This window comes from Homarus americanus, unplaced genomic scaffold (assembly GCF_018991925.1).
Source record: "Homarus americanus isolate GMGI-L3 unplaced genomic scaffold, GMGI_Hamer_2.0 scaffold30108, whole genome shotgun sequence".
NCBI lineage: Eukaryota > Metazoa > Arthropoda > Malacostraca > Decapoda > Nephropidae > Homarus > Homarus americanus.
The window spans coordinates 5,250,849-5,265,651 of record NW_024748109.1 but is presented as its reverse complement, the minus strand read 5'-3'; the positions used below and the strand labels follow the sequence as shown (position 1 = coordinate 5,265,651).

The window sequence follows — 14,803 nt, the reverse complement described above, 5'->3', positions numbered from 1 at the left end:
GGTCTTCGTATCTAAGGACTGATAAAACACTTAATAAGTCAATTCTGAGGTAACACTTCAACATTATTTGGTTAAATAAAGTTCTTGGAAACTGAAGCAGATAAGAAAATGATAGTTAATAGTGACAATTTAGAGATGAGTGCACAGCCTGGTAAGATTTGGCCAGGGGCTCTGTTAACAGGATTTACCAGACATGTGGAGTGAATTGTGTCCTGGTAAATAAACCGTGTTTGCTTACTGGTGTTCTATTGGGTAACAAAAGCCCGAAGAAGGAAAATGGTTAATAAGCTGAAAAAGGTCGAGAAACACTGACACTCTTCATTATGTCCACTGCAGGTCTGACTGACTAGTATGGCATCTGTCTTCCTGGTCAAATTTTCCCCTTCCTCCCTTGTCTTAGAAACATGTGGCACTTCAACCAACTCCCAAAACAGTGCCCCCATAAGATCCCTCCATTTATCGTTCAGACTTTTATCACTTACATCAATTGCCTCAAGTTCTGAAGATGTCATTGGTTGCATTAATCTCCATTTTCTGTTTCATATTTTCTCGATCGGCTGTTGATCTCTGCTATGTCTTTCATTTTTAGTTTTTACTTTATGTATATCTTCGGTAATTATTATTATTATTATTACTATTATGTATCTATTTTTGGCTCATGTCACTAACATTTCTAAAACCTTTACACACTATGGCTAAAGGCTTGATTGAGATCGTCAGTAAAATTGGAATAGGACTGAAGCGTCAAAACAGACTGATTATAAATTTGTACACGACCCAGAAAACAGTGATTAGGGTTACTGGTGGAAGTTCCTTACCAGCAGTGACTGGGAGAGGAATGGAGATTAGTCAAATGGATAGGATTGCAAACGAGACTGTTCTGGCGAGTAGAAAGCAGTCTGTTCAGAGGGAGGATGGAAGACTGGACGGAAAGCGACCATGAAAAAGACTGAGGATTGGGTTATTAGACGAAACGAGGACCGGACATACTCACTAGTGAAGGAGAAAGAAATGGACAAGTTGGATGCCACGGACCTGGATGATGCCGTCCCTTAGAGTCTCAAATATTCTTAACCTCAAGCTTATTATCTGACCTCCCACCTCTGTTGTCAGGGACGCTTCACCCATTTCTGTTGTCAAAAGTGGTGTTCCACAAGTCTTTGTACTGACTTCTGCTCATTTCCTCTTTATCAGTGACCTCCCATCCTATAGCAGTAATACCAACACAAATCAGCCTGCGAATTATTGATAATTAATTTGCGAGTAATCACAGTGGTTTCCCTCCAGAATGGTCTTGATTAAACTAAATAAAGGGAAACATAAAAAATATATATATTCAAATAGTTGAAATCAAAAGTACATTCATTTTTAAGATAAAAAAGCTGTAGCCAAATCAAAGGTCCGTCCATATGACGCTCTCTGTTATTTTAGTGTAAATATTACCCATCTCCACCTCTAACGTTTATGTTGTCTTTCTTGCAGTTGCATAGGAATTTGCTGCTGCCGGAGCTGACGGGCCACGCTGCCACCCTTGTGGTGTGCGCGGCTCTGCTGGTATATGTATACAACGAGCAAACCTTCCGTCAGTTTCCGAGACTCCACATCGTTTTGTCTGGCCTCGTCATTCTCACGCTGTTTGCCACCGACGTCGCCCTCACGCTCTACTTCCACGAGAAAGACGTCAGAGGTGAACACCACAAGGATGTCAAGGTGCGGGAGTGAATTTTTATTGATTTTGGGCCCCACAACACCCAGAAATGTTTGTTGATTGGTCTATGGTTAGTGATACCTGGCTGCTCCCTGTTTGAGCACTGACTAATCTCTCTATGACCCGTGTTGGCTTCTCTCTCTCTCTTCCCCAGATAGTGTGTTGCTACCGCCTGGCTTGCCGATGACTCCCTCATTGCATTATTTACTTTATTTCTTGTCTTTTCAGTCCTTCGCCAGATATCAGAATCTCCTGTTCATTTATCTATTTTGCATTAGTCATAATCAACAAGCAGGTTTGTCGTGTAATGTGTAAATGGTGTCAATCAATTCTAACAAGATATAGTTTTGTCATTACACCCTTTACAAAAGAAAAATCCACTGACTCTCACTGACTGAACATTTTATTTTTCTGTTTATATGTTCAGTCCACATGTAGTCTGAATTTACCCCCTAGATAACTGTTCTTTTCCCGCTGGTCAGTTCGGGAACATGGTGTACCTGCTGCTGGTGGTGTACGTGTTCCTGCCCATCCCCCGCAAGTGGCAGGTGACGTTGATGGCTCTACTCCTCACCCTTGGTTACCTCGCCCTTGGCTACTACTCCCTCAGCGACCACCAGACCTCCAGCATCCTCACCAAGGTATAAACAAGTTTGCCTCTTCATCCTCCTGCTGATGTACTGCTTATATTCTCTTGACTTCATAATGATTTTATTACGCTTGTGTGTGTCTGTGTGTGTTCATGTTGTGTTGGGTTAAGTTAGTTTTGGTTCATTGAGTGCAGTGATTAGCCTTTTCAGTTTCTTACTTGCTATCGTGTGTTTGTTTCTTGTTCTTCTCCGTGTAATCTGTCGTGGGGATATTACTGTAGAACACATCACATCAAAGGCTTTAATTTCCAATCATCTTTACGAGATTTTGTTGTTTTCGTATTCACTGGATATTGGCAAACTGTGCAATTACGTCTGTCACTAGCATAATTAGCGGCTCATTTGGTTGTTGTATTCAGAGCTTCTAAATATAATGTTCCTGCCAAATTTTGCACTCCAAATAGTAAGTAGAATTAAGTAAACTGCTGTTCTTATAAATTCACCAAGGTCGCCTCACACCTTTGTAATCAATAAACACACTTCTACAGTCTTCTTGCCCTTTGTCACCCGGTCTGTTGTCCAAGCACTAAGGGCCCTGTCCTGTATAGTAGGAGACAATGTTTAGAGTCTAAAATCTATACACTTCACAAAATGTGCCTAAAACAATAAATTTTCTGTTTCCTCAGTACTGACCATACGTTAGTACATTATAAGTGTCCTTCGTTCAATTGGAAATGTTGGCGTGTAATTTTATCCACGAGTGTATGTGTGTCTGGCCAACAGATGTGTGTGGACGCGTTCATCTTGGTGTGCGTCAACCTGGTGGGGGTGTATTGGCGTTTCATGAGTGAGGTGGCTTTCAGACGCGCCTTCCTCGACAAGCGTGGCAGCCTCGAGTCCAAGTTCAAGGTATGATTGTCCTTCCACCTGACTCGGGATACTCCCATTTCATTTGTGGTTTTAATATACTGTAGTAGTTTCTTCGTCATTATGAATGCCTGCCTTCATAATTGTTTACTCTCGTCTTCCACACCTGCCTTGTTCACCTTGGTCATGCCTACTGACCTGCCCACCTCTGGCCTGCCTCGTTTACCATCCCCGTGGTCACTACAGTTGGATGCAGAGAAGAAGCAGGAGGAGGGGCTGCTGTTGAGTGTGCTGCCCAAGAACATCATGCAGCAGGTCAAGTCAGACTTCAGGAATATGCTCGAGCAAACTGTATACAACCACAACCCCGTCTCTAAGAACAATCCCTTTCCGTGAGTACCATAACTCCGCGGGGGAGGGAGACCAACGTACAGACAGTAAGAGAGAGAGAGAGATGAGAGTAGTAGTTTTGCACAAATTAAGGCATGATTTAACATGATTGACGATAGTTATTTTTTAATGAATCATCCTTTGTTTATCATAACTTTTCTAGGTTACATAGAAACTGTTAAACTAAGTTATATGAAGTCCTCAGTTTTAAGGTGCTATCATTGATGGTATTCAATCGATGCGTAAGAACTGATAGTCTACTGCAATGGCTTCGATATAACGTACTTGTGATTATCTTACAGCTTAGAGAAGCAACACTGCTTTACAACAAAAGGCAATTGTTTTGTCTCCTCCCTCAGTGATCCTCAAATACAGACAAATGTATGTACATCCACACACGCATCCATCCATTTACACACACATACAGGACGTGGATTGTAGCGTTTATTCATACACACACACACACACAACATTTATACAATCCACTATTTAGCATTAATAAGTATCCTAACCTAACCTAACCTCCCCTGCAGAAACTTATATCTGAACCAGCACGAGATGGTGTCCATTCTGTATGCAGATATCGTCAACTTCACACCTCTCACTACCAAGCTTAGCGTTGACCAGCTCGTGGAGATGCTAAACGACCTCTTCGGACAGTTTGACGCCGCCTCCGAGGTAAGTCATCCTGTTCCAGTAAACTTACGATGTGGTGAAATATGATTCCCTTGCGAAGTACAAAGTGGACCAAGGCGGTGGGGTCCAGATGTGAGATAGCATTAATTTTGTTTCTCTGGATGTTCGGGCATACACAAGAGCAAGGACTAAAAACAGTTTTTTTATCCTCGGACAAGAGTACGATCACTTCGTTTGACCCTCCTTATAGCTGCTTTGGTGTCATATTTTCTAGGCTCATTTCTAAAGCAAAATTTTAGCTTGCAATTAAGGTGAATAAACTTTTATGCTTTCTATTTATACTCAGTTCTCACTGAAACTAGAAACAGTCTGGCATAGATTTTTTAGGAAGCACAATTGAATTAACGAGTAAATGTTTTCATGGGCTTTATTTAGTCGTGAGCTTCATTTCTGAAGTGTTTTGCATCTGCGTGTTTACATTATTATGTCTAGGGGAGTAATTTAATATTGTTAAACGAAATGAAACTGAGCAAGATATCCCCTTCACTTTACTCTGTCCTTCCTCCTCCTCCTTCTCACTTTGTACCACACCCCTAACCTTCATCTTCCATTCGCTCTAACGTCCTTTCACTCTCCCTTACCCCTGGCGTTCAGTGACAGTGTGTATCCCACAGACTAACGACTGCCTGCGCATAAAGATCCTGGGTGACTGCTATTACTGTGTGTCTGGGGTGCCGGAGTACACCAAGGACCACGCTAACAACTGTGTCAAGGTCGGCCTCGAGATGATTGATATCATCCGCGGGATCAGGTCAGTTCATCACCTCTCATATATCTCTCAAGTATAACCTGAAACAAGAAATGACATAGCGAAGTTAGCAGAAACCATTTTAGTGTGAATAATGAAAGTTCTTGTACAGTACGTAATAGATTTATGTACAAGACCATAAATAGGTGTTAAAACTAATATTTGAACAATCTAAATAGTTAAAGAATGTACAGGTAACATTTATTTTGTGTTCTCAGGGAGGAGAGGGCAGTAAACGTCGACATGCGAATAGGTATACACAGTGGAAGAGTTCTGTCTGGCCTGATCGGTGTACGCAAGTGGCAGTTCGACGTGTGGAGCAACGACGTCACCATCGCTAACCATATGGAGCAGACGGGCGTGGCGGGGTGAGTGACTGGCTGACTGGTACAGTATAGTCACATTTAAAACCAAGTCAATCAGTATGATATCGATGTAAAAATTAAAACCTGAGTTAAAAACCTTTGATAAACATAAAATTTTGTTTATCGAATTCGTTAAGGGCATAATTAAGGTGACACATGAGAAATATATGAAGTTTTCTTGAAGTTCAGAATTAAGAGTGAGAAATATAATGAAAATATGATGTCTGTTGAATCTGTTGCAAATAGCTGGGATATTTATTTACTTGCTGACAGAGTAATGAATCAAAAGATGAATGTGGATGTCAGTGTTATGTACTATATTAGTGTCACATAAAAGAGAAAACCATATATATATTTGACTTACGTGGGAGTCTTACCATAAATAAAACTTCAAATACTGGATGGGTGGAAGGCAACATGAACAATAATTTAGCGTCGACACTGGAAGGAAATCACAAGAGATGAAGATAACAATAGGCTGCTACTCAAGGCATAGGTGGAAGTCAAGAGTGGATTTAATGACCATATCATAAAAGTCAAAATGGGAGCAGAGATTAATGTTATAAGTACAGAAGATGGTAAAGATTAAAAGTACTGAAAGTTATAACAGAAAGTAACGTATAAGTGGCCAGTCACTTGCACAGGGTAAGTATACAGTAATGGAGCTTAAGATAATGTTTTTGTATACTGTATAGTAAAGACAGTTTATTTCCTCATTTAACAGTAATGTATGTAAGAGTAACATTAGGTACACATGATGTTCATTTGTAAACTACTTTTCAGGAGATTCATGGCGTCAATGCTAATGACAAAATATACTTATATTTATTAAACGATAGTTTACCCAGCTTTTAAGGATTGTGTATGAAATTTAGCATTAAAACATTTTACTCGTATAAGGGTAATGTCCCCACTCCTTAGATTAGATGAAGTTCTAACCTTAAAAGATAATTCAAACGATTTTTTTTTGTGTATGTGTGGGGGGGGGGGGGGCGGGTGGAAAACTCCAGGTTGAGTGCAGGGAGTGACCTACCTACCATTGCGGGAGATTATCATGTGCTCAATATTGCTATTATCTTATTTCACAGTCGGGTTCACGTGACCCAGAAAACCCGCGAGCTACTCTCTGGCCTAGACTACGGGTTCGAACCCAGCGGCGCACAGAAGAAGGACCAGCTGTTGCAGACGGAGGGTATCGAGACCTTCCTTATCATCCCTAAGCGAAGGGTGAATTTTGCCTTGCGTTGTGTGTGTGGGTTACGTCCGTCCTGTCGTCCTAGTGTTGGTCATTGTTGTTCACTGTGCCTACCGATAATCTTTGTTCATCTACAAGCTCCTATGAGATTTAGGTTTGTAAAGGGACTAGAAGATATTTACAACCCCGCGTTCTTCAAAGTCTGAATCAACGCCAACAAGAGTTATAACTGCAACATGGAATATTTTTTGCCGGTGTTATTGGCGATGCGTCACCTTACTACTACAACAACATATTTGTTAAATGAAGATGTCTTACACAGAATAAGTTGCATTTAAGTCCTGAAAATGCTTATTATTTTCTGTTGAGTTAACTGTATTCTTAATGGCGGTGGACACTGTTTTCCAGAGACTTGGCAAAGTGACAATTCACGGCTGTCTTCTTTTTTTCCGAAATCAAATTTTTCCTCCAGATTTATCTACCATCAGACTGTATTTTTGAGAAGACCGTTACTTATTGTGGCCTTGTATTATCCAAGTACATCTTTAATAACTTGTAAAAACCTGAGTACAGCCTCAACCAAACTCCTCCCTCATTTGCTCGCCCTTATGTGTGTCTTTCATACTTAGATTAATTTTCACCTCCTCTGTTTTCTTTCTACGTGTTTGTCATGTATCAGTTTAGTTTTCCTGTTTTCTATCCTTCACACTATGTTTCATCAGTCAAAGAAATTCAGGATTTGCTGTAAGACAATTTTACTACACAACATAAGTGTTCTCTTCAACCGTGTTCGTCTGTCTGTTCGTCCGTCTAGTTCGTTGTAATGAATATGTATATTTCTCAATGTTCTTTAATTGTCTTTTGTTTCATGTTATATTTGTCTTCTAAATGATAAATGTGTTATTTATTTATATGATTACAAAGTTAGTAACTAATGTATAATTTAGTCACAACCATAATGATGCAATAGTCACATCAGTGACATTATTTCATAGCTGACAACAACATCAACAGCCAGACACATCCATCGTACCACCCTCCACCACACGCTATCAGTCATTCGCATTTTTAACACACCCTCACGTACACACACACTAACACACCCTCACGTACACACACACTAACACACCCTCACGTACACACACACTAACACACCCTCACGTACACTAACACACTCTTACATCATAGTATAACACGGCAAGGGTCCATTACTATCATATAATATTCACCTACAGCCGGGAACTACCAGGAGGGTGTCATACTCACAGTCGTCGTCCATCAAACCCAGGATCTCGGTGTCTACGGATCCGGCAGACCTAAGGAACCTGTATGAGGGCGACGTAAAGAGGATCACCAAGGTGCAACTCCCAGGCGGCGCCACTCGAGGATCCCTTCTTAATCGGGTGAGCCATGTCTTATTCGGGTGAGCCAAGTAAAAGAGAAATAGTCGCCCGGATAGCTAAGGTGGGAGGGGAAGCATAAACTTTGGACTGTATATTTTATGGTGAAGGTTCAGAAAGAGGAGGCAGGTAGCTTGGTTTCACTCTCACTCCTATTGTTTACACATTCTTCATCCGCCACTAACAGCGGGCTTGATCTTATCCTGTGTCTGTTCTTAGGAAGTGGTGGGCGTTTCAATTTGTACATCATTTTTCAAAAGCGGTTTGAAGGATCATAACGAAATTTGCTACATGTGTCCCTTATCAAGAGAGGATATATTAATTATTTTATGGCCAAGGATATTATAGTAGTTTAAAGGAAATTAGTTTGTACCATTAGCGCTCTCCAAACCTGAGGGGTGGGGGACTTTAGAGAAAAGAAAGAACACTATTTATTTTCTAGTTAAAATGTCAAAATTCTATCATTGTAGACATTATTTGACCATGATTTCCATTTTTTTTTACACTCTGATTGTCTTTATTGAGCCTGTTAGACATTTTCGACCCGTCCTGCTGGTCATGTTTTAGGAATATAGGCTATCCTCTCTCACCCTAGAATGTTCATAATGCCAACAGAAAATGCATCATTCCTCCTCATAACGCCAGGTGTTCCACATGCGCTCATAATTATACTAGGGATTTCTCATTTGCTCATAATGATGCCACGTGCTCCAGACCATCCTACCTCCCTCTTATAGTGGCCAAGACCATCCTACCTCCCTCTCATAGTGGCCCAGACCATCCTTCCTCCCTCTCATAGTGGCCCAGACCATCCTACCCCCTCTCATAGTGGCCAAGACCATCATACCTCCCTCTCATAGTGGCCCAGACCATCCTTCCTCCCTCTCATAGTGGCCCAGACCATCCTACCTCCCTCTCATAGTGGCCCAGACCATCCTTCCTCCCTCTCATAGTGGCCAAGACCATCCTTACCTCATGGGCCCAGACCATCCTACTCTCCCTCATGGTGGCCCAGACCATCCTACCTCCTCATAGTGACCCAGACCATCCTACCTCCCTCATAGTGGCCCAGACCATCCTACCTCCCTCATAGTGGCCCAGACCATCCTACCTCCCTCATGGTGGCCCAGACCATCCTACCTCCTCATAGTGGCCCAGACCATCCTACCTCCCATAGTGGCCCCAGACCATCCTACCTCCTCATGGTGGTCCAGACCATCCTACCTACCTCATGGTGGCCCAGACCATCCTACCTCCTCATAGTGGCCCAGACCATCCTACCTCCCTCATGGTGGTCCAGACCATCCTACCTACCCATGGTGGCCCAGACCATCCTACCTCCCTCATAGTGGCCCAGACCATCCCTACCTCCTCATAGTGGCCCAGACCATCCCTACTCCTCATAGTGGCCCAGACCATTCTACCTCATGGTGGCCCAGACCATCCTCTCATAGTGGCCCAGACCATCCTACCTCCCTCATGGTGGTCCAGACCATCCTACCTCCCTCATGGTGGCCCAGACCATCCCTACCTCCCTTCATAGTGGCCCAGACCATCCTACCTCCCTCATGGTGGTCCGGACCATCCTACCTACCTCATGGTGGCCCCAGACCATCCTACCTCCCTCATAGTGGCCCAGACCATTATTACCTCCCTCATGGTGGCCCAGACCATCCTACCTCCCTCATGGTGGCCCAGACCATCCTACCTCCCTCATAGTGGCCCAACCATCCCTACCCCTCATGGTGGCCCCAGACCATCCCACCTCCCTCATAGTGACCCAGACCATCCTACCTCCCTCATGGTGGCCCAGACCATCCTACTCCCTCATAGTGGCCCCAGACCATCCTACCTCCCCCATGGTGGCCCAGACCATCCTACCTCCTCATAGTGGCCCAGACCATCCTACCTCCCCATAGTGGCCCAGACCATCCTACCTCCTCATGGTGGCCCAGACCATCCTACTCCCTCATAGTGGCCCAGACCATCCTACCTCCCCTCATGGTGGTCCAGACCATCCTACCTCCCCTCATTGGCCCAGACCATCCCCTCTCCTCATGGTGGTCCAGACCATCCTACCTCCCTCATAGTGGCCCAGACCATCCTACCTCCCTCATGGTGGCCCAGACCATCCTACCCCCTCATAGTGGCCCAGACCATCCTACCATCCCACTCCCCCTCATAGTGGCCCAGACCATCCACTACCCCCCATGGTGGCCCAGACCATCCTACTCCCTCATAGTGGCCCAGACCATCCTACCTCCCTCACAGTGGCCCAGACCATCCTACCTCCCTCATAGTGGCCCAGACCATCCTACCTCCCTCTCATAGTGGCCCAGGCCAGACCATCCTACCTCCCTCACAGTGGCCCAGACCATCCTACCTCCCTCATAGTGGCCCAGACCATCCTACCTCCCTCTCATAGTGGCCCAGGCCATCCTTCCTCCCTCATAGTGGCCCAGACTATCCTACCTCCCTCATAGTGGCCCAGACCATCCTTCCTCCCCACACAACGTTCATAACTACGCAGTCCCCTACGCATCTGCCACATCCATCACCTATAGGCTCAATAACAGTTCCATGGACCCCGCTCTTTCCCGTAATTACTCTTTCGTGCCTGTCTTCGTCCCGCCTATAACACTCCACCTTCACCGTCCACCCACAGAGAAGGTCAACCCACTCAGAGAACGCCTTGGCATCCAAGAGACGGACAGTGGTGACGGACAGCGCCCTGGCTAACTTCCAGAGGATCATGGTCAACTCTAAGGAATTCATGGAGAAGGCGATAGAGAGCATGCCACTGAGGAAGTATGAGTGAGTAACACCCTTGAGAGGGACGCTATACTCTCACTTAATGATAAAATTAATAATGGAAAGATTGTGTTTAATGTTACCAATAGGTTTAAATCTGCTATCAACAACACCTTCCCAAGCCAAAAAAAAAATGTATGATCGTGATTTACGCAATTTCTTTGTCAAAAATTAACACTATTCAGCTGGCTGATAGCGTCACTCGTAGACGTAAGCGGAAAAACAACGGGCAAAACAAAGGTTGTAAATGCTAGTACTATATATATGTATGGCACACACGATCAAAAAATTAGTTGTGCATACCATACTGTATGTCGCGCGAAACAATCTGACGCCACAGACGACGGATATTGAATAATGCCATATATCGCTTGCTAGCGACATTTCCTGTTTTATCCATAGTAAGTACAGTATTTTTATTATATGTACAGTCCCATTCACCAGTGCGATTACAGGGGCTCGTCATATAAACTTTCCACAAATCATTATCTTTGAGATATTTGTTTTAATTTGATTCCATGGTCTTTACTATTGAGTTTACTTATGTCGAACATAAACAAACACAGACTGCCACATTGCACAGAACATGACGAGCCCCTGTAAACGCACTAGTGAGGGGGACTACATTCAGAAGAAAATAGGACTTGGAAACTTTTGCTCTGTGTACTGAAATGACACGCAACAGGGTTTTCCATGGCGACAACTGAAGTATATAAGTTTGTCTTGCAGCCAGTGGTTCAAACCTGAGGGCATCAACCCCTTGCTGCTGACCTTCACCATAGAAAAGTGGGAGCTGCCTCTCCTACGTCAGGCAGATCCTCTCTACAGATACTATATCCTCTCTGCCGTCGTCATCTTTATGTCCATCTTCGTCACCCAGCAGATCCTCATGCCTGTGTAAGTTATTTATTCTCGGGTTTGAGTGACCAGGAGGGGCTGTGGTTGTGAGTGACCAGGGGCTGTGGTTGTGAGTGACCAGGGGGACTGTGGTTGTGAGTGACCAGGGGGACTGTGGTTGTGAGTGACCAGGGGGGGCTGTGGTTGTGAGTGACCAGGGGCTCTGGTTGTGAGTGACCAGGGGGACTGTGGTTGTGAGTGACCAGGTGGACTGTGGTTGTGAGTGACCAGGTGGACTGTGGTTGTGAGTGACCAGTGATAAGCAATGCATCTAATTATTAAGTAAGAGTCATTAATTAAATAAGTAATGAGCTTCAAAGGTGACGTTGAGACCTCTCTTGGGCGGCACAGACCCGTGGACGTCTGCGTTTGACCAAGCTAAATAAATGCTTGCTAAATGCTTACTACATGCTTGCTATGGAAAACATCTTTGATCCCTCCGGGTCAATGTAAAATGCATAATGAAAACTTATTCATCCATCGTGTATAATACTCTGGTTGCTATACTGGTTACAGACTAAACTAGACTAAACTGGTTGCATGTGTGTGTGTGTGTGTGTGTGTGTGTGTGAGAAACATTTTTGTTCCTAGCTAGGTCTCAACTGGTATGCTGCTATGAGTGGTCTCTGACCACTAATGCAAGTGATTATCTTACCTCATCTTACCAAGTAACAAAGTTGCAGACTTTAAGGAAAAAATTATTTCATCATGAATCTATCTGGTGTTGTGTACAGTTTAGGAGGGAGATAGGAAGAAACTGGTTCACAAATAGGGTGGTGGACGAGTGGAACAAGCTTTGCAACTTTGTAGTAAGTGCGGGAACTCTGGAAAGTTTCAAAAGGAGGCTAGATAGATTCATGGATGATAGAGAGTGGTAGTAACTCTCGACAGGAGCTGCCATGCACAGGCCAACCGGCCTATTGCAGACTCCTTATTTTCTTATGTTCTTATGTTCTTATGTATTCTGGATATAATACCCCTTTTTGCACTTTACTCACGGAAATTCATAATACAGTATATAGACTTGCAGATATTACACTGGCAGATCACCAAAATACATAGCCTTATTGAATTATCCAGGACACATAATATCAACAAACAGTGTCATATATTTAATCTAACAAGGTAGGTAACATAGCAACATCAAGTTGAAGAACTTGGTACATGGGTGTCTTACGGTATTCGAACCCATAAATCTCTCAGTCTTCTAGCAGTATGGCAATCCGTTTTCGATAATGTTACCAGTGTTAATAATATTTGCCTTATTGACACATTTTTATAAAATGTCTGTACAGACACACTTTGTTTAACTGTTATGAAGCGTCTCCAGTATTGTTGCAATTATATTCCGTTTTATGAAACTGATTCAATGATACTTAATTGTTTAGAGTTTTGAACTCTCTTAAAAATAAACTGAAAAGTATTGGGAGTAAAGTGCGAAAAGGAGTGATGCCTGTCTTAATTAACATTTTGTTACGCAGTATCCAATGTTCTTTTCAAACATTAAAATCTTATATGGTTTACATATATCCCAAATATAATCATTGAACATTGTGTAGTAAGTAATTTATGGTGTGACGGGTCCTTCACCCTCCAGGAACACCTGGGGTTGGGTGGCAGGAGTAGTGTGCTTCAGTATCCTGGTGGTGGTGGGCCCTCTGGTGTGGACGTCCACCATCCACAAACATATCGTCGACCCTCACGATGACCGTGAGTACGAATCCCACAAGCAAAACGCCATCACTACCTTCTTTTACACCTCCTCCAAGACCATCATCTCATCAATCAGTTTACGGGTGATGCTCTTCTTATTGGTGTGCATCTCCCTCTACGTCTGTGCTGTTATTAATGTGGTAAGTTGTGTATCGCTTAAGTCTCACCAGTTTTTATATTCATCGAAATATGTAATGATGCGACACTTGTGCACATTTTCTGATCATGTCATATCCTACCACTAGACATGGGGCTGAAACCGGCTTCGGCTTCGAAGCCAGGGGCACGGTACCGACTTCGGCTTCCAAGCCAGGGGCCTGCCTTCTGATTTTCTCCTTTATACAGACACACTGACCAAATTGTGACTTCACAGCTGAGCTGATCCCTGACTTTTCTGTTCACACAATGACCTGATCTGTTAATTAAAAAAGGTCAGGTGCGTGCTACAGCTGATCCCTTCTATTTCTCACAATGATCTGACCTGAACCTCGGAAAAATACAATACTACACGTACAGTATAGTACTACTTCCCTGCCTCCTCAGCCCTAGGTGCGGTTGGCTGGCTGATACATGATTGGCTTGCAATGCTTCATTGTGATTTGTGACTATATTATGTTTCTATGTTATCATTTATATTTAATAGAGTTTTTGCAATACTAATTTGTTTTGAATAATGAGTAAAATAATTAAATGAATGAAATAAATTAATAAAATGATGAATAATGAATAAATTAAATTTATAGGTAAATTGTTACTATTAGCAAAAATTTTCAGTCCATAGGGAAAGTAAAAACTTAACCCAAGCTTAAAATAAAAACAGCTAACTCAAAACCTTGCTTATTGGTGTAGATATGTTAGCAAATGGGGATGACTTCTGAGACTTGTAGAAATGCGCCTCTAACCATAATCATAACAAAATAATGAACATATTTTATATTGTTTTAAGAAACATTATGGTTTTTTACAAAATTAGCTTCATTGTTTCTTACTTTATGATTTGAAGTTTTCCTGTGAAGTAATTCCACATGTTAACACTATGATGTGTGTCCTAAAACTGACCTGACAGACTGACCCATTATTGTGTGTCAACCCTTGTAACCGGCAGCAAGTTGAGTCCAATGTCACTAGTTGTCATATCTCAGAGAAGGGGGTTGATAATGACAAGTGTTGACCCTACCTCATTGTCAGGTCTCTGTCAGGAGAAGGGATGTTGAGCCCAGGAAGACTTGTAGGTATGCCCTCGTGTTGGTGGTGCGTTTTCAGGATTTTGAACGTTTCAATGAGATCTGCCCTATTGTGCCTTGTCTGAAGGGTTGTTTGTCCCAAGCCCTAAGTCTACAGTACGGTGGATAATCGAGATGACATAGTTCCGGGATAATCTTAGTTGCTAAGTGTTGCACCTTTTCTAGGGAAGTTAGATCTT

At 43.0% G+C, this 14,803-nt stretch overlaps 1 protein-coding gene across 1 annotated transcript in view; it reads left to right on the top strand.

The window, feature by feature from the left end:
- The window catches only part of LOC121880075 (adenylate cyclase type 1-like), a 49,080-nt gene that overhangs the window by 17,014 nt on the left and 17,263 nt on the right, over positions 1 to 14,803 (top strand). The window contains exons 5-16 of the mRNA XM_042387084.1: positions 1,483 to 1,710; positions 2,191 to 2,349; positions 3,082 to 3,207; positions 3,412 to 3,557; positions 4,089 to 4,233; positions 4,866 to 5,002; positions 5,218 to 5,367; positions 6,453 to 6,591; positions 7,795 to 7,962; positions 10,625 to 10,773; positions 11,500 to 11,667; positions 13,265 to 13,520. Coding sequence (XP_042243018.1) covers positions 1,483 to 1,710; positions 2,191 to 2,349; positions 3,082 to 3,207; positions 3,412 to 3,557; positions 4,089 to 4,233; positions 4,866 to 5,002; positions 5,218 to 5,367; positions 6,453 to 6,591; positions 7,795 to 7,962; positions 10,625 to 10,773; positions 11,500 to 11,667; positions 13,265 to 13,520 — 1,971 coding nt within the window. The remainder of the gene's footprint in view (positions 1 to 1,482; positions 1,711 to 2,190; positions 2,350 to 3,081; positions 3,208 to 3,411; positions 3,558 to 4,088; positions 4,234 to 4,865; positions 5,003 to 5,217; positions 5,368 to 6,452; positions 6,592 to 7,794; positions 7,963 to 10,624; positions 10,774 to 11,499; positions 11,668 to 13,264; positions 13,521 to 14,803) is intronic.